The sequence below is a fragment of the Erpetoichthys calabaricus genome, chromosome 1, assembly GCF_900747795.2.
Source record: "Erpetoichthys calabaricus chromosome 1, fErpCal1.3, whole genome shotgun sequence".
Lineage (NCBI taxonomy): Eukaryota > Metazoa > Chordata > Cladistia > Polypteriformes > Polypteridae > Erpetoichthys > Erpetoichthys calabaricus.
The window spans coordinates 238,445,113-238,465,955 of record NC_041394.2 but is presented as its reverse complement, the minus strand read 5'-3'; the positions used below and the strand labels follow the sequence as shown (position 1 = coordinate 238,465,955).

The following is a 20,843-nucleotide window of genomic DNA, read 5'->3' as shown; positions in this document are numbered from 1 at the left end:
CTCTACTGGGCAATCATTTTAGGCGTGTCCAAATACCCTACAGCTTTTACACAATTGTGTGCTACATTCTGTAGCAACATGCCCTTCCTTTTCACATTCTCTTCATGCTTTAGGTCAGGGGTAGGCAACGTCGGTCCTGGAGTGCCACAGTATGTGCAGGTTTTTGTTCCAACCCAGTTCCTTAACGAGAACTCAATTATTGCTGATGAAGCACATATTGCTTAAGTGACATTTTAATGCTTCATTTTAGTGGTCTCGCTTGTTAAGGTTCTCCAACCTTAATTGCTTATTTCAATCTTAAACTGCTGCATTCAGTGTTTTAATTGCTCCTTATTAGCAGTAAGATGTAAAACAGGGGTAGGCAATGTCGGTCCTGGTGAGCCGCAGTGGCTACAGGTTTTCATTCCGACCCAATTGCTTAATTAGAAACCAATCATTGCCAATCTCAGACCTTATTTAATTTTATGGCTTGTTAGTCTGTGCAATGTAAGGCTTTTATATCGTAGATTTTTTTCCTTTCCAAAGATATCATCCAAATGATATGAAGCCTAAAACAGATCATTTTCAGTCTGTCACATTTTTCTATTAAGTGTTTTATTAAATCAAACAGTGCATGATGAACACACACAGATGTAATTGGAAAAAAGCTAGCTGGAGAACTGCTGGCTGCTTTGTCTTTTACATCTTATTGCTAATAAGGAGCAATTAAAACACTGAATGCAGCAGTTTAAGATTGAAATAAGCAATTAAGGTTGGAGAACCTTAACAAGCGAGACCACTAAAATGAAGCATTAAAATGTCACTTAAGCAATATGTGCTTCATCAGCAATAATTGAGTTCTCGTTAAGGAACTGGGTTGGAACAAAAACCTGCACATACTGTGGCACTCCAGGACCGACGTTGCCTACCCCTGCTTTAGGTTGTCCTGCATTAAATATAAGACCTGTCGTCTTCTGTCTATAAGCTGGTGGGAGATGTTTATTCTTTTCACTCTTCCTGATATGTAATTTTACGTAACAAGTGTAAAATAACCTGTCCTGATGTCATTCTCGTCTTTTCCTATTATCTCTTTCAATACCTTGCACTTTCTTTCTAACCAGGTTCTTATGTCAGATACCTGCACTCTTTCAGAGAACGTAGCCACTGTAATAATTTTAAAATCCCTTTATTACAATAGCTGCATACTTAACAATTTCGCATATTAGATCAATATTTTCTATACAGTGAAAGAACTGGATACATTTTCACTATAAAAAATGTTCCAAACAAAAAAAAACAACCTCAAAAGACTCTTCTATTTGGAAAGGCAAAAATAAACTCTACCTGCCTTGCTTCTTTTAGAGCATCAAAGAGTACCTTAGGGGTGAAGGTCCTCTGATCCATCTTCTTAACCCTCCCATAACTACAACTGGATTACATTTTTCCACCCAGGGGCTTTCACCATTCTTCATTCTTTCCTCTTCACTCACAGCCCCCTGAGAATCTTCTTTTCCAGTATACAGGACCTCAAGATCGTATAAAGAAAATCTATATATCACTGTGTGCCACAAGAAAGTGAATGACATGAAAGTTGTGGACAAGCCAACCTACTATCCTTCTCAACAAGAGCAACTGACAGAAGAGAAATGGTATCTCTCCTGACAGGTAAGTATATTTTGGGAGTACAGTAAATTAATCATTCTGGTCAAAAATCTTTGAATGCCTGTCAGTCGGCCTTGGTGTCACAATCATTCCTAACCCATTAACAGCCATGTTTGGTGTGCTCCCATATGGTCTTAAAGTGGAGAAGTACAGGATTGTTACTGCCTGCACCACACTAGTAGCACTGTAGACGTATCTTGCTCAGCTGGAAGAATCCCAGCCCACCTGTTATAAGTTAGTATGTAACTAATGTTCTATACTATTTGAAATCAAATTCTCACTTAAAGGATCTGTTCAAAACATTTTTAAAATATGGCAAGATCTAATAAAAAAAAATTAGAATAAGCATTTATATCGTAGAAAAGGATATTCTCCTTTCTTTGTTGTTTTTAAAGATTTAGTCTTGTTTTGGCTCCCCTCTACTCCCTGGGGTAGGGGTTAAATTCTGGTTTAAGTTTGACTTCATTGTATATAATTTACACTTGATCATGTGTAATGTTATTATCTTGAAATAAAATTTAAAAGATAAGAAACAAAACAAAAACTCCAGCTATGCTCTTCATTTAATAACTCAATTTCCCATGGCAAATGAATGTATACCATAATTGTAAAATATATATTTTAAAATACCAGCAGCCATAGCTCATGCACTTCAGAACTGGCCCCCCACCTGAAGCTAAGCATGTTCAGGCCCAGCCAGTACACCATCTAGGAAAAGCTTGGGCTGCTGCTGGAAGAGCCATTGGTGAGGTCAGCAGGGGGCCGCTTACCTGTGGTCTGAATGTGAATCCCAATGCCCCAGTGCAGTGTTTGAGGACACTGCTGTAAAAATGGCACTGTCCTTAAAATGAGAGGCAAAACCGAGGTCCTGACTCACTGCGATCATAATAGATCCTTTGGCATCCCTCATAAAGAACAGGGTGCATCCTGATGTCTAGGCTAAGCTGCCCTCCATGTCCTAGTTATTCTGACCCAGTAATCATCCCCTCTCCCTAACTGGTTAGTTCTCTCACCACTTCACCACCTAATAGCTAATGTGTGATGAGCACACTGGTGCAAAAATGGCTGTTGTCGCATCATCCAGGTGGATACTACACATTACTGGTGGTTGAAGTGACTCCCCATTCACTATGTAAAAGGCATGAGAAAAATGCTATGTAAATGTAAAGAATTATTTTAACTTCTAAACAAGTAACATGCTCGCACAGTGAATAGCGATCATAGTTTCAGATGAACATGACAACATTGCATTTATATAGGACTTTTGAGATAAATGCTGTCTGTCATGTGTTCCTAATTTTATAAGATGATAAAAAATTCAGTGTTAATTTGTGAAAAAATTAAATGAATGAATTGCTATATACCTCAGATCTTAACAGGTTAGCACAGTTGTAAATGGAGGTCGGGTACCGAGTATTGTAGCTGAACTCTAATGCATGTTCCTGTATCTGTATTCTAATAAACAATAACTGGGAAACATTGCATTTGACAAGTCTTAAGTAACTTTGTTTCTGTTAATACCTTCTACAATATAACATTCCAAAACCTGTGCAATGAACATGAGGACAATGGACTCAAGAGCCCGTCTTTGGCAGCTTTAGACCGGCTGTGGACATGGGCAGGCCACGTGGTCTGCCAAGACTGCCTTTACGGTGTGTTGCTTCCATTGTTCCTTGTAAATAATGATTTTCTAGGAGAAACCTGAAGCATTTCAAGTGATAAAATCCAGCTGCTGATGCTTGTGTTGGTTTAGATGTAAAATACAAAAGGCTGCAAAGGAATTTATTATTTTCACCCATATCTTGTTTCTAATGTGTTGAAATGGTTTATTAGAATTACTAATTTCTCCCATTGCAGCTCACCAGAACCTTACATTCAACCCCGCACCCCCCCCCCGTTTGCAGTCCAGATATCATCTTTATAATGAGGCTTTTGTTTTGAACTCGTCTTGTGACTTGCTCCGTCTCCTTTTATTCCAAGCAGTAAACAAATGATGCATTATCTCCGTAATGGTGTTATTATTTTTTTTTTTTTTTAAAAGTGCGGCCTACAAAGGTTAGTGTGTTTGCCCTGAATATTTTGGCTGTGCTGGTATAGTCCATTCTTTTTTTTATCTGGTACTTATAATTAGAAAATAGATCCTTTTTATTTAGCACAGTGAAGGATTATTGAAGAGATTCTGGTATGCTGTAGAAACATAACTTTGTAATGATGACCTTGATTTTGAGAATTGTTCTGTGTCCTGCATTGTGTGTTTTATTTATGTGAAGTTTCCTGTGCGTTACTCAAAGCCCTGTTAATTAGAAGAACATTTCCTTTAGTGGTCAGTGCTTTCTCATGCTTAATGAGAGGATTCTAAAAATGACTTGTCAACTGCATATTGTCAGCGGCTGCCTCTTCTACTTACAAAGATAGCATTGTTTTAATTCTGTTTGAGCAGAATACTGGTACAAATGCAGCATCTTAAAATTCGTGTAAGCCTTTGGTGAACATCACAGATGTCAGGTGGTAGGAAGTAAAAGCACTTTTGTTTGGTATCGGGTGTTGGCCTTACAGTATATAATACCTACTGTGTTTTACTCAGAACTGTTCAGAAAATGTCAAGTAGTTTGTATGTTTACATATGGTTTGTTTCAAGGATTCCATTGTTTGGCATATTTTTGTGAGGTGCCTTCACAACTTGTGCTTCCAAACCATCTGAATTTGCCCGAGTTACACACATTGACTTGTGAAGCACTTCCTACAGTTGATGGGTGAAACGTATATTAATGGGGGGGGGGCTCCTGTTTAACTTTTCACTAACCGTGGTGGAAATCAAAGGCTGTAGCTGGACCACTGACTCGCAGACACCCAAGGGGCCCAGCAAGAGACATCTCCATCCATATATCGAGCACTCCTTGGGGTGTTTGTGCCAGGTGCATACTTCTCGAGTTCAGTGCTGCAGAGATGTCGCAACCCATCATGTACTTGTACAGTGTGGCACAGCTAGAAACCCTACAAAGGTACGTTGGGTTTACAAGGTGGCTAAGAAAGGCCATCAATGTCCCTAATAACCTGCAGCATACACTGTAGTGTGAAGACATTTACATTTACATCATTTAGCAGACGCTCTTATCCAGAGCGACTTACAACAGTGCTTAGTAGTCTACGACTGTTCTTCAGTCTTTAAGGCTAGGATTAAATCTACTGTCATTAAACAAGTTACCGCTGACCAAGTTGTATACAAAACCCTGCTAGAAGAAAATAGTAAGTTAGTACAACATTTTTTTTTTTTTTTTTTTTTTTTTGAAAAAAAAAAGGGTAGAAAAAAAAAGTATGGGGACTTTAGTCCAAGTGCTGTTGAAAGAAGTGTGTCTTCAGGCGACGTTTGAAGACAGTGAGGGTCTCCGCTGTTCGTACAGCAAGAGGAAGTTCGTTCCACCACTGAGGAGCCAACACTGCAAAGAGTCTTGATGCATGTCGTCCTCTTCTTTTAAGTAAGGGTGGTTCGAGACGTGCAGTGCTTGATGTTCTGAGACAGCGAGAAGTGACACGCTGCTTGACCAGTGCTGATATGTAAGGTGGTGCAGCTCCAGTTTTGGCCTTAAAGGCAAGTGTTAGGGTTTTGAACCTGATGCGGGCAGCCACAGGGAGCCAGTGCAGGTTCCGCAGCAGAGGTGTAGTGTGCGAGAATTTGGGAATATCAAAAACGAGTCTTGCAGCTGCATTCTGGATCAGTTGAAGTGGTCGTGTTGCCTTTAGTGAAAGTCCAGACAGCAGAGAGTTGCAGTAGTCCAGCTTAGAGATGACCAAGGTCTGGACGAGAAGCTGAGTAGCCTCTGTAGTGAGAAAGGGGGCGGATTCTCCTAATGTTGTAAAGGAGATATCTGCAGGACCTGGAGAGGTTGCTGATGTGTGGAGAGAAAGACAATTCTTCGTCTAGAGTGACACCAAGACTTCTTGCCGTTTTTGAGGGGACGATAACCGAGTTGTCAAGAGAGATTGCAAGGTCAAGATTCGGAGATGAGTTGCCTCTGATATACAAGAGTTCAGTCTTGCTGGGACCCAGGGCATCCTCTAATTAACAATTTACGAAATAGAATGTTGCGATGCTTTTGGCCTTTGCAAGCTGCTAGGAAGAAATAGTAATGTCAAGTGAAAAAATTATACTGCAATGTCTGCCTTCTGTTGATTGTAAACAAATCTGCCTTGTAGTTGTATCGTTCTCCTTGGATCAAAAGGAATCTCTAAGGATCTTGGACAAATGACTGCTTTTCAGTTCCAATGTAAACTCTGACATCCATCATTCAACTGCAAAAAAATTGTATTTAAGTGGTTGGTCCTGTCAGGATCACACTGTGGCTCTGTCCCAGACTATTGCTTTATTTTATTTTCAGTTTTTGTTCTTTTTTTTCTGTGTTTTTTGTTGTTTTATTATTCCTTCGGAATTTAAATAAAAATACACTTTTATTATTTTGCAGTGACTTTCCCCCCCCCTTTTTTTTTTTTTTTTTAAATGTGTCCTTTGTTGTTGAACCCAAAGGGGGTGGGGACCTCTTAATTAGGGCTGCCTTCTTTAAAAAATCTTATGTTGGCACCCCTCCTCTAAGTAAATTTTTCTGAAGTAAACCTAACTAAACCAAGTTTTGTGTTACCATAAAAGTTACTTTTTTGAAGAGTATTAGTATTTCAATTTAAAGCTGTTGTTTTCCCCAGCTTTAGATGCTTTCTACTACCATATATACTCGCATTTAAGTTCTCCTGCGTATAAGTCGGGACTTGATTTTACTGTATAATTTCTGGTATTTTATAATGTGAATTTCCCCTTGGGATTAATAAAGTATCTATCTATCTAATGTTGGTTGTATAAGTTGAATGCGGAAAACTCACGCTATTGGTCCAAGAGATTATGATATGCTAATGCCCACGGAGCACACTGCCTTTTTTTCTATGTATTGTGCCTACTTGACCACACGGTAATACCTGAACTATTCCGTAGCAACGTTTGCACTGTTTTGTGTTTTTTTGTATCTCACACCCTCATACACCTTTATTGTAAGAGCATCCCTTATCTATGATGGAGCGTTCAATCAGAGGAAAATATGAAGCTGGTTTTAAATTAAAAGTCATTGAAGTGGCAAAAGAAATTGGTAACTGTGCTGCTGCAACAAAATTTGTTATGTCTGAGAAAATGGTGTGAGATTGGAGGAGGCAAGAACATGTAAAAAAAAGAAAAATTTAAGTGCCGCATATTTGAATGCGCGTATAAGTCAGGGTATGATTTCATTTTTGATTTTTCGGGTTTCAAGACCCGACTTATGTGAAATATATACAGTATTTTTTTATTCTCCTATTTTAAATGATACACATGCAGAGTTCTAAATTTGTTGTATTTCTGAATGTATTCTAGCCTCTCTACCTGTTGTCCCATCTGGATTTGTTCTTTTTTAATTTCGGACTGTATAATGCTTTAAATGAACCGCTTGAATATTCACAACAGCATCTGAATGCGGCTTATTTTTCCAGTTTTCAAGCATTGCTTGACTGTTGGAGTAAATTGTAGTGGATGGTTTAAAAATAGTCTGTCTGGGTTTTGCACAGCTTATACGTTGGCGGGGGCCTTTGTAAGATGGAGAAAGTGCCTAGATGTGCATTTTTTAAACTTCAAAACTTGCTATAAAGCGTACATGTATATAATGCAGTGTACTGTACCTGCATAGTACATTCCTTTGGTGAATGTGTGCTGACCGCTTGGACTGCCAGTTACAGAGAAGGCCCCTTCATTAGGGTGGCATAGAATGATGCCTGCCACTTTGATATTGTATGAAAGCAGACAGTTGAAAATCTGAAGCTGACCTACACGCCAGCCCAGTTTACCAAAAGTAATTTTATTTGGATGTGAGAGCTGATTGGTCCGGTCTGTTATTCTGTACAAACGGCAGTCTCCCCTTTTTAGCTCGGTTGTGTAGTGTCCCATTTTTGTAAGCAGAAGACAATGTAGGGCCCATGGAAAAGTGTGGAATACTAGATTTTAATGAGAAAGTCTTGAACATCAAATATATTCACGGCTGGCACCGCCATTAAGGTGAATTAGGGTGCAGCTCATAAGGGGGGAGGGCGCACTAATACGCTTGGCCTAGGGCACAAAATAACCTAGCACTGACACTGAATATAACATTTACTTGAGTCAAATTTTTTATATATAGGTTTGTTTTTGTTTTTTTTTGTAGAGTACTCCATTTGTCATTCAGTCAGGAGTCTGAATGTTCCTCGATTACCAGTATACAATGTAGTCTGTAGTAAAGCGCACAGCCAAGGCCTTTGTTTAAGTGGCTGGGAGGCAGCAACTGAAGTGACAGACTCCAAGTTTGAAGTGTCTCGGGTGATGAGGTGATCTGCAGCCTACCTGCACCTGCCTCCCTTTCATGGCTATTGGTACACTTGGCCAGAGAGAGGCACACAATGTTGGGCAAGGCTGAGCTCCAACACTTGAAATATTCACACAGTTAGCTGCCAGCCTGGACAAGCTGCATCTGCAAAGAGAATCAGTGGTTGATTCTCCAAGGAGTAACTTAGAGCCCTCCGCCTACTCTGACAACAGTCCTGGGTGTCGAAGGGCAATATTATGTCATGAGAACCAAACGTTTAAGAAATGCTGGACTAAAGAGCAAAATCCTCTGAATTAAATATGTAATACAGTGTGCGTATTTTTACTGTAACATTAAATGAAGGCATAGTTTTGCTACTTTTTTTTTTAGGGCGAGATCTTTTTTTTTTCTTGAAATCAGTTCGACATTAAGCTTACAAAATGAGTAGTGGATGCTAAGAAGTGTCTAATAAGGACCAAATGTTGAGTCTTAAAAGCAGAAAAAATGCATACTTGTGTGATTGGCCCATTTTGACCTCCTCTACCGTCAAACCGTATTGAATAAAAGAAAACTGAGGCGGTAAAAGAATGATGCCACCAGACTACTCACGCACATGAAACAACTCATTTCAGAGGCGGGGCCAGTGCTTACGTTGGGTGTATATATTTCTGTATCTCATTGGCTATTTCTATAAATCTTTTTAGCTGTCTATATTTCTTTATCAATACCTAGATAAAAGAAATGCAGATATATGTCAGAGACTTTGATGGAAGGCAAGGGTACATGCCATCCCACAAGCCCGCCCAGAATAGATGGCTCCTTGGGATGATATAATGGAAGGACAGAAGGAGACTACTCATGGGGTCTTGTGCTCCTCCAATATCCTGGGTGGCAGCTGCTCAGTCCCCCCATGTGCACACCCCCATTGGTGTGTGCTGCCAGGAGAGGACTTTACTGTTTTAAGAAGGTACCACCTGACCATGGGACTGCCTCCTTGGTACAGTATTGTGGCACTCAGAACGTCTGCCTGGGATTGGCGTACATCACCTCAATGAAGTCTTTAGGAGGAGGAGGCAAGGCAGGGAAGAAATGAACCTGTGTAAGGTCTGGGGCCTTGTTTCTGCAGTTGTGTTTGGGTGTCTGAGGCATCACACGATATTTATAGGGTCATGAACATTGGATGCAAATTATGTAGATATCCATTATATTTAGATATCCCCTCAGTACATGTCAAGAAGTATAGCATGCAGTAAAATAGTTTACCTTTCACTCATTTTATCAAATGCTCTAATGTAGTTGCTTAATATTGAATTTCCTAATATTCTGAGTAACAAAGCATGTGTGTTTTAACTGCTCGTCTCGCTAATGTGTAGCCAGACTATTATCAAAAGTTTAGATGGATAGGATGCAGTGCTGTGAACCTTTTTGGACTGCTGAAATGACAGAAATGCAAAACAGAATGTTTTAGGCCATTCAAAATCCTCCGACTGAACTTCAAAAACTGCAAAACGATAAGTCTAAAACCAACTGTTTGAATTAAATAAGACCTCAAAAAAATGGCTTATGAACAATCCATTATTGGAGCCTTTAACATACTATTTTCTCTTCAACTGAAATCGGTTAGTAAAGCAAACACACGACAAATCCCCATAGAATAAATCTCTCTTGAGTTGTCCTCCATCATATTTTGTCAATGTGTCCCAACTAATCCTACAAACCAATTGATTGTTTCTTCAAGTAGAAGTCCTCTTTGTTGAACCACATGGTGCTAAGAGTGAGAACAGTGACTGATATATTATACATGAGTAGGAGTAGAAGTTTGGATTATGGCTGGCCACTCACACCCAGCAGTTGCTGTCCACCTAACATTTCCAAAACATCATCAAGGTGAGACATGAAAATCTTAGGGTGGTATCAGGAATTTTATAGTAAATTAATTTGTAATACAGAGGAAAGCAAAGGTCTGCAAATACAACGTGAGAAAAGGAAGTTGCTTTTACTTCAGAGAAACAGGACGGTTAGCAGTTCCTTGCCTGATATTCCACAGGGACTGGGGGAAGAAGAAGCCATGATCAGGTGCCCACCCTATGATGCTCACTACTACTCCTCCAAGCACTTTTGTGAAGTCAGTGCTCCTCTGCGTGTGGTGATCATGCTGTGCTCCAGTTTTCAGTCTCCTTCCACCGCCTGGCTCCAGACTGAGAGTTGTACTCGTAGACCTTACCTGTGACTATTGGGATTGAGCAAAATATAATGAAAATCTAGAGAAAAAATGTTCTGATTTTATACACCACAACACCTTTTATCGACATCTAGGAAAAATGAGATGTGATTTATATAGTTTGTCTACCTATTTCAACTAGATTTGCGTACATCAAGGAATGGGGGATAAGTTGCTGAAGAAATTTATCTGCAAGGTTAACTGAAACCACCATGATGGCATTTGGTGTTACGCCACAGCAGGGACCCCCATACTGGGCAAGTGTAAAGTTGTAAAAGTTGTAAGTCAAACCTATCAGAATATTTTTGGAATATCAGAGAAAAGCACAATACTTAGTCTTATAGATATGGCATTGACTCATTCTCCAAAGTTACCTGGATCCACTGCTTCTCCATCAAATATGGTAACTATTGACACAGCTTCTGAAAAGTAAAAACAAGTTTTAGAGGATTAACATTCACTAAAATGTATTGGTTCATTATAATGAAGAGAAAAAGTAAATTGACTAAACAGTGAAACTCCATGATTAGGTGCTACGAACACAGAGCTAAGGAGAGCAGCAGGCACGCTGATTAGTTTTTGCTATTCAGTAAACTGAACTCTGTATAAGGTGTTAAGGTGGTGCATGTTGGCTAATCATTCAAGTTAGGATTTTCCTATAGTCTGGTATGCTTGACAATACTACTGCTGTTACCAATAATAATAATGAAAACATGAAACTTAAAAGTTTATTATTTGAAGTATTTTCTGAAAATACACTGAAATCTGTTAACCTGTGCATCTTAATAAGCTTGCTTATTCCATGATGAAGCTGTGGGAAGTCCGAGTCTACCCCAGGAGCATTTAATGTGAAGTCATAACCAGCTGCAAATCCATCTCTCTCTTTTATACACTCACCAGCCTCTTTATTAGGTACATTTGTTCAACTGCTTAACGCAAATATCCAATCACATGGCAGCAACTCAATGCATTTAGGCACGTAGACATTGTCAAGAGGCGCTGCTGCCTAGCAGTAAGGAGACTTGGGTTCGCCTCCGTGACTGGAGTTTGCATGTTCTCCCCGTGTCTGCATGGGTTTCCTCCCACAGTCCAAACACATGCAGGTTAGGTGCATTGGTGATTCTAAATTGTCCCTGGTGTGTGCTTGGTGTGTGGGTGTGTGCCCTGCCCAGGATTGGTTCCTGCCTTGTGCCCTGTGTAGGCTGGGATTGGCTCCAGCAGACCCCCATGACCCTGTGTTAGGATATAGCGGGTTGGAAAATGACTGACTGACAAGCAAACCAGCCGAAGTTCAAACCGAGCATCAGAATGGGGAAGAATGGTGATTTAAGTGACTTTGAACTTGGTATGGTTGTTGGTGCCAGACGGACTGGTCTGAGTATTCTACTGGGATTTCAACATATAACCATCTCAAGGGTTTTCAGAGAATGGTCAGAAAAAGGGAAAATATCCAATGAGCGGTAGTTGTCTTTGGCGAAAATGCCTTGCTGATGCCAGAGGTCAGAGGAGAATGGCCAGACTGGTTAGAGCTGATAGGCAACAGTAAATCACATAACCTCTTGTTACAACCAAGGTATGCAGAAGAGTATCTCTGAATGTACAACAAGTCAAATTTTGAAGAAGATGGACAACAGCTGCAGGAGACCACACCGGGTGCTACTCCTGTCAGCTAAGAACAAGCAATTGAGGTTTACAATTCACACAGGCTCACCAAAATTGGACAGAAGATTGAAAAAATGCTGCCTGGTCTGATGAGTCTCAATTTCTGCTGCGACATTCGGATGGTACAGTCAGAATTTGGCGTCATCAGCATGAGAGCTTGAATCCATTCAGCCTTGTATCAACAGTTCAGGCTGGTGCTGGTGGTGTAATGGTGTGGAGATGTTTTGTTGGCATGCTTTGGGCCCCTTAATACCAACTGAGCATTGTTTAAATTCCACAGCCTACCTGCGTACTTTTGCTGACTGTGTCCATCCCTTTATGACCACAGCGTTCCCATCTTCTAATGAGTACTTCCAGCAGGATAACATGCCACTACTACTCGCTGCACCACCCTGCACTTGTACTCATAATATGATCTTCATTGTCCTGTACACTGGTTCTTGCACATTCCTATATTGACTTCAACCTTCTATGGATTGCTCTTTCCAGTTGCCAGTGTTTGGTCATGAACCCAGTAGTGTTTGGGAATTTATTTAGGGACCTCAATGCACTGTGAAACTTGACAAAATGCATGTATCTCAACCCTGGCAGTTTTAAGAAGTGGACAAGGTGCATTGAGGGAGTGTTTACACGCCAGTCAAATGGGTCTTTGCTTCCCTGTGTCAGCCCACTCTTACAATCTGGGGTGTTTTGAGGGTACACACATGAGGGTGCCTTGTGGTGGACTTGCTGAGCTGATGTCTGACCAAGGAAGGTGGGATCGGCTATGGCAGTACTAACCAGGATCAAGAGAGTTTAGGAATGGTGAGACATAACTGTAAACTGTGCCATTTTAAGGATTTGTGTACCCTCTCTCTCTATATATAATCATATGAAAAAAGTTTGGGAACCCCTCTCAGCCTGCATAATAATTTACTCTCCTTTCAACAAAAAACATAACAGTGGTATGTCTTTCATTTCCTAGGAACATCTGACTACTGGGGTATTTTCCGAACAAAGATTTTTAGTGAAGCAGTATATAGTTGTATGAAATTAAATCAAATGTGAAAAACTGGCTGTGCAAAAATGTGGGTCCCCTTGTAATTTTGCTGATTTGAATGCATGGAACTGCTCAATACTGATTACTTGCAACACCAAATTGGTTGGATTAGATCATTAAACCTTGAACTTCATAGACAGGTGTGTCCAATCACGAGAAAAGGTATTTAAGGTGGTCAATTGCAAGTTGTGCTTCCCTTTGACTCTCCTCTGAAGAGTGATAGCATGGGATCCTCAAAGCAACTCTCAAAAGATCTGAAAACAAAGATTGTTCAGTATCATGGTTTAGGAGAAGGCTACAAAAAGCTGTCTCAGAGGTTTAAACTGTCAGTTTCAACTGTAAGTAATGTAATCAGGAAATGGAAGGCCACAGGCACAGTTGCTGTTAAACCCAGGTCTGGCAGGCCAAGAAAAATACAGGAGTGGTATATGAGCAGGATTATGAGAATGGTTACAGACAACCCACAGATTACCTCCAAAGACCTGCAAGAACATCTTGCTGCAGATGGTGTATCTGTACATCGTTCTATAATTCAGCGCAATTTGCACAAAGAACATCTGTATGGCAGGGTGATGAGAAAGAAGCCCTTTCTACACTCACACCACAAACAGAGTCGCTTGTTGTATGCAAATGCTCATTTAGACAAGCCAGATTAATTTTGGAACAAAGTGCTTTGGACTGATGAGACAAAAATTGAGTTATCTGGTCATAACAAAAAGCACTTTGCATGGCGGAAGAAGAACACCGCATTCCAAGAAAAACACCTGCTACCTACTGTCAAATTTGGTGGAGGTTCCATCATGCTGTGGGGCTGTGTGGCTAGTTCAGGGACTGGGGCCCTTGTTAAAGTCGAGGGTCGGATGAATTCAACCCAATATCAACAAATTCTTCAGGATAATGTTCAAGTATCACTCACAAAGTTGAAGTTACGCAGGGGTTGGATATTCCAACAAGACAATGACCCAAAATACAGTTCGAAATCTACAAAGGCATTCATGCAGAGGGAGAAGTACAGTGTTCTGGAATGGCCGTCACAGTCCCCTGACTTGAATATCATCAAAAATCTGTGGGATGATTTGAAGCAGGCTGTCCGTGCTCAGCAGCCATCAAATTTAACTGAACTGGAGAGATTTTATATGGAAGAATGGTCAAAAATACCTCCATCCAAAATCCAGACACTCATCAAAGGCTATAGGAGGCATCTAGAGGCTGTTATATTTGCAAAAGGAGGCTCAACTAAGTATTGATGTAATATGTCTGTTGGGGGTGTCCAAATTTATGCACCTGTCTAATTTTGTTAGGATGCATACTGTTCAAGTACTCAACTTTGAGTGCTGAGAACAAATGCCAGTGCCGGTGTGGTTCCCTATTTACCTGATGAGGTAAGAAGGCGGTATCGTGGCAGCAGAGCCGGCACTAAGCTAAAAATGAAGCGGCTTGTGAGAAAGTGGCGTTTTAAGCCTTCGGTGCCTTCTGTGATTCTGGGGAATGTGAACTCAATCTCAAATAAGATCGACGAACTGGCTGCGCTGGTGAAAAATGTCAGAACCTACAAAGAATGCAGTTTGTTGTGTTTTTGTGAAACGTGGCTCACAACTAAGATCCCAGATGCTAACGTGGAGCTACCCGGGTTTAGCACAGTTAGAGCGGACAGAGATGCAAGTACCTGTTGGAAGCACAAAGGAGGAGGACTCGCTCTCTATGTTAATACACGGTGGTGTAACTCTGGACATGTTAACGTCAAAATCTCCACTTGCTGCAGGGATATCGAACTGTTGGCCGTAAGTTTGCGTCCCTATTACTTGCCCAGAGAGTTTGGACACGTCATTGTTGTTATTGTTTACATCCCACCTCGGGCGGACGTGGAGTCAGCGAGTGACGTCATCCATTCTGCTGTTGCTAAATTACAAACGCAGCACCCTGAGGCGCTTGTGCTAATCGCTGGAGACTTTAAACCATGTGACGCTGGACAAAACATTACCTGCATTCTCCCAGTATGTGGACTGTAACACCCGGGGAATAAGACTATTGATTTACTGTATGCAAACATTAAAGACGCATACAACGCCACCCCGCTGCCTGCGCTTGGGAAAGCAGATCATAACCTGGTTCTGCTTCAGCCTCACTACAAACCAAAAGTGAGAGTCCTACCTGTAACCACACGCTCATTCAGGAATTGGACCCCGGAGGCTGAGAATACTCTTGAGAGAATGCTTTGGAACTACAGACTGGGATATCCTGCAGGAATCTCATAGTGAGAACATTGAGGAAGTTGTCGACTGCACTACTGACTACATCAACTTCTGTATGGACATTGTAGTTCCAGTAAGAACAGTACGCTGCTATGCTAACAACAAGACATGGATTACAAGTGACATCAAGGGCCTTTTGAACCAGAAGAAAAGGGCTTTTAAAGACGGTGATCAGCATGAGTTCAAGCGTGTGCAGAAGGAACTCCGAGTCCAGCTCAGGGCGGCGAAGGAGCAGTACAGGAGAAAGCTGGAGCAGAAGTTGCAGAATAACAGCATAAAGGAAGTGTGGGATGGGATGAAGATCACCACTGGCTGCAGCTCAAAGCGGGGTACCACCATCGAGAGAGACGTGAAGAGAGCAAACCAAATGAACAACTTCTTTAACAGATTTGACCACCCTAACCCACTCTCACTCTCACCTCGGAGTATTGCACCCTCCACACATCCTTCTGCTGATACCAGCATAGGAGAGACATCCCCACCCATAATTACAACAGCGCAAGTGAGCAGAGAGCTGAGGAGACTTCGTGCCAGTAAAGCAGCGGGTCCAGATGGAGTATCGCCACGACTGCTGAAGGTCTGTGCATCGGAGCTGGGGGGTCCTCTACAGCGCATCTTCAACCTGAGCCTGGAACAGGGGAGAGTCCCGAGGCTTTGGAAAACATCTTGTATCACCCCAGTCCCAAAGGTATCACGTCCTAGTGAGCTGAATGACTTTCGGCCTGTTGCTCTGACATCACATGTGATGAAGACCATGGAGAGGCTGCTGCTTCACCACCTTAGGCCACAGGTTCAACACGCCCTCGACCCTCTGCAGTTTGCATATCAGGAGGAGGTGGGAGTGGAGGATGCCATCATCTATATGCTACATCGATCCCTCTCTCACTTGGACAGAGGCAGTGATGCTGTAAGAATTATGTTTCTAGACTTCTCTAGCGCCTTCAGCACAATCCAACCTCTGCTCCTTAGGGACAAGCTGACAGAGATGGGATTAGATTCATACCTAGTGGCATGGATCGTGGACTATCTTAAAGACAGACCTCAGTATGTGCATCTTGGGAACTGCACATCTGACATTGTGGTCAGCAACACAGGAGCACCACAGGGGACTGTACTTTCTCCGGTCCTGTTCAGCCTATATACATCGGACTTCCAATACAACTCGGAGTCCTGCCATGTGCAAAAGTTCGCTGATGTCACTGCTATCATGGGCTGCATCAGGAATGGGCTGGAGGAGGAGTATAGGGACCTAATCAATGACTTTGTTAAATGGTGCGACTCAAACCACCTACAACTGAACACCGGCAAAACCAAGGAGCTGGTGGTGGATTTTAGGAGGCCCAGACCCCTCATGGACCCCGTGATCATCAAAGGTGACTGTGTGCAGATGGTGCAGACCTATAAATATCTGGGAGTGCAGCTGGATGATAAATTAGACTGGACTGCCAATACTGATGCTCTGTGTAAGAAAGGACAGAGCCGGCTATACTTCCTTAGAAGGCTGGCATCCTTCAACATCTGCAATAAGATGCTGCAGATGTTCTATCAGACAGTTGTGGCGAGCGCCCTCTTCTACGCGGTGGTGTGCTGGGGAGGCAGCATTAAGAGGAAAGACGCCTCACGCCTGGACAAACTGGTGAGGAAGGCAGGCTCTATTGTTGGCATGGAGCTGGACAGTTTGACATCTGTGGCAGAGCGACGGGTGCTCAGCAGGCTCCTATCAATTATGGAGAATCCACTGCATCCACTAAATAATGTCATCTCCAGACAGAGGAGCAGCTTCAGCGACAGACTGCTGTCACTGTCCTGCTCCACAGACAGATTGAGGAGATCGTTCCTCCCCCAAACTATGCGACTCTTCAATTCCACCCGGGGTGGTAAACGTTAACATTTAACATTACTGTATACAAAGTTATTGTCTGTTTTTCACCTGCATTATTATCATTCTTTAATTTAATATTATTTATTGTATCAAAATGCTGCTGCTGGAGAATGTGAATTTCCCATTGGGATTAATAAAGTATCTATCGCATCTTTTCTGTTAATTCAATAAACTTAATGTCACTGCTGAAATACTACTGTTTCCATAAGGCATGTCACATATTAAAAGGAAGTTGCTACTTTGAAAGCTCAGCCAATGATAAACAAAAGTCTAAAGAATTAAGAGGGGTTCCCAAACTTTTTCATATGACTGTGTATAAACAGTCATCCAGAAAGTATTCACAGCGCATCACTTTTTCCACATTTTGTTATGTTACAGCCTTATTCCAAAATGGATTAAATTCATTTTTTTCCTCAGAATTCTACACACAACACCCCATAATGACAACGTCAAAAAAGTTTACTTGAGGTTTTTACAAATTTATTACAAATAAAAAAATTGAGAATGCACATGTACATAAGTATTCACAGCCTTTGCCATGAAGTTTGAAATTGAGCTCAGGTGCATCCTGTTTCCCCTGATCATCCTTGAGATGTTTCTGCAGCTTAATTGGAGTCCACCTGTGGTAAATTCAGTTGATTGGACATGATTTGGAAAGGCACACACCTGTCTATATAAGGTCCCACAGTTGACAGTTCATGTCAGAGCACAAACCAAGCATGAAGTCAAAGGAATTGTCTGTAGAACTCCGAGACAGGATTGTCTCAAGGCACAAATCTGGGGAAGGTTACAGAAAAATTTCTGCTGCTTTGAAGGTCCCAGTGAGCACAGTGGCCTCCATCATCCGTAAATGGAAGAAGTTCGAAACCACCAGGACTCTTCCTAGAGCTGGCCGGCCATCTAAACTGAGCGATCTGGGGAGAAGGCCCTTAGTCAGGGAGGTGAAAAGGAACCTGATGGTCACTCTGTCAGAGCTCCAGAGGTCCTCTGTGGAGAGAGGAGAACCTTCCAGAAGGACAACCATCTCTGCAGCAATCCACCAATCAGGCCTGTATGGTAGAGTGGCCAGATGGAAGCCACTCCTTAGTAAAAGGCACATGGCAGCCTGCCTGGAGTTTGCCAAAAGGCACCTGAAGGACTCTCAGACCATGAGAAAGAAAATTCTCTGGTCTGATGAGACAAAGATTGAACTCTTTGGTGTGAATGCCAGGCGTCACGTTTGGAGGAAACCTGGCACCATCCCTTCAGTGAAGCATGGTGGTGGCAGCATCATGCTGTGGGGATGTTTTTCAGCGGTAGGAACTGGGAAACTAGTCAGGATAAAGGGAAAGATGACTGCAGCAATGTACAGAGACATCCTGGATGAAAACCTGCTCCAGAGCGCTCTTGACCTCAGACTGGGGCGACGGTTCATCTTTCAGCAGGACAACGACCCTAAGCACACAGCCAAGATATCAAAGGAGTGGCTTCAGGACAACTCAGTGAATGTCCTTGAGTGGCCCAGCCAGAGCCCAGACTTGAATCTGATTGAACATCTCTGGAGAGATCTTAAAATGGCTGTGCACCGACGCTTCCCATCCAACCTGATGGAGCTTGAGAGGTGCTGCAAAGAGGAATGGGCGAAACTGGCCAAGTATAGGTGTGCCAAGCTTGTGGCATCATATTCAACAAGACTTGAGGCTGTAATTGCTGCCAAAGGTGCATCGACAAAGTATTGAGCAAAGGCTGTGAATACTTATGTACATGTGATTTCTCAGTTTTTTTATTTTTAATAAATTTGCAAAAACCTCAAGTAAACTTTTTTCATGTTGTCATTATGGGGTGTTGTGTGCAGAATTCTGAGGAAAAAAATGAATTTAATCCAATTTGGAATAAGGCTGTAACATAACAAAATGTGGAAAAAGTGATGCGCTGTAAATACCTACTGGATGCACTGTATATAGTGTGTGTGTGTGTAATATATATATATATATATATATATAAAAAGTAAATAATACCCATTTTTTAAAATAAAGGTATATATTTCATTTATAATAAGTAATACCACATTTTTTAAAATAAATTATATAATACATTTATAATAAATACCTATTTTTATAATTAGTAGCACAAGAAAAATCAAGATGAACACCAGGGCAGTGAACGATTCTCCCTACCAATTCACCCACCCAACCTTGGGCATCCTTTTTGTAAGTACTGACATACCCACCTATGTCTTCTCCAAGCTGAGTTTGCACATTCCTGTTTTCTGTATCATTCAGAGAGACAGCTGAAAGTTAAAAAGATTCTCGTTTGTGGCTAAACTACATTTATAGACTTCTCTCCACTATAATTACAATATAATATCAGTTATTTGGGCACTTAATAGTACTTGTCTAAATCATGATCCAGAACTTTACTTCATTTATATCTAACAATTGTAACTGCTGCTGTTCAAAGTAGAGCAGAAAGTAAGTAATAAATCAGAACACAGTTTGTCGTAGGGTGTGTAATAATTAAAGAGGGACACCTAATATACCTGTTTGTCAGGTTCTGAGGCCTGAATGTGTCATTATAGGCTGATGTGTGAACCCTGGTCTGCACCTACTATGCCTGCCAGCTATGTTTAGGCCGTTAAAACAGCCCAGCTACTTAACCCAACTACATGATTTAGATTAAATACTCTTAAGACACAAATACTCCACCCATCTAAAAACTGCACAGCACGGGAATTTCAGTTTCAATTTATTGTAATAAAGTAGTAGAGTCACAGCAACAAATCAAAGGATAAATGTACATACCTGACTGCTTCAACCTGTAATTAAAAAACAGAAGGTTAGAAATTATAATGGCACACTGGTCTTTATTGCTTTTGACATTCAGCATACAGAACACCAGCATCAGTGAATCAGTTGTTCAGAAAGTCACACCTGAGTACGCTAAAGGTGACCCACACAAACCTATTAGATGTCAAGACCCATCTTCAACATCACAGAAACGTATGCAGAACTTTCCTCATGGCTGTAACAATGTCCAACTGAGCACTGACATGATTTCAAATTACAAAAGTTGTGCTGAAAGTTATAAGCACATTGTCAAGAAATGGCTGGCAGTACGTAACACAAGCTGTTTGTAAGCATGAAAGGTGACATCAACAACTCCACCATGACATGTTCACAGCCCAGGTGGTTAAAAAGGACACTCATTTTGACAAAGTGCATGACACCTGACTTGAACGTGCATGTGGTGGCACTAGAAAGTGTCAGACTGGGGGCAAAGTACTTTAAGGAAGTTAGCCAAGCCATAGCCGTTCAGCCCCATGGCATTGCCTGTGAAATGCCCCTTCTAAAAGCAACAAATAAAAAAGGATGAGTGCCCCTCAGAGAGTCAATGGATGACAATCCGAGAAGTGAAGCTGTGCAGGCCACAAAGGTCTCTTCTTAGTTCTACTGAAAGGGGAATCTTCAAGCTTCTAGAACAGAACAGCATTGACCCAGATGGGGATATTTAGAAAAAAGTGCAAAGGGGCATTGGCATGTAGTAATTTTCTGTTGAAATATTTATTTATTATTTATTTAATTAATGTTCTTATACTTGCTGGTAGTTTGTGTTTGCATTTTGAATAAAGCAGAAAATATGGAAGAGAATGAGAAATTGGAGAAGAAAACCTTCCAGCACTGAACTTGAGGACATCAATCGTTAATAGACAAGATGTTAATAATAGACAACAGCCTCACACAATTGCCCACCACTTGGCCATCACCCACCTTATGAGTTTCCATTTGAGCCCAAGGTCAGTAACCACGGGCACCCCAGACTG

The 20,843-nt window shown here is 41.5% G+C and overlaps 1 protein-coding gene across 1 annotated transcript; it reads right to left on the bottom strand.

The window, feature by feature from the left end:
- Positions 1-4,977: 4,977 nt before the first annotated feature.
- On the bottom strand, positions 4,978-20,328 carry LOC114646548 (uncharacterized; the record flags this gene model as incomplete). Its single annotated transcript, XM_051929013.1, is given in 6 exon segments — positions 4,978-5,469; positions 5,471-5,697; positions 10,339-10,500; positions 10,584-10,631; positions 19,825-19,838; positions 20,306-20,328. Coding segments are annotated over 6 exon segments (966 nt in total), but the record flags the coding sequence as incomplete, so codon positions are not given.
- Positions 20,329-20,843: the final 515 nt, after the last annotated feature.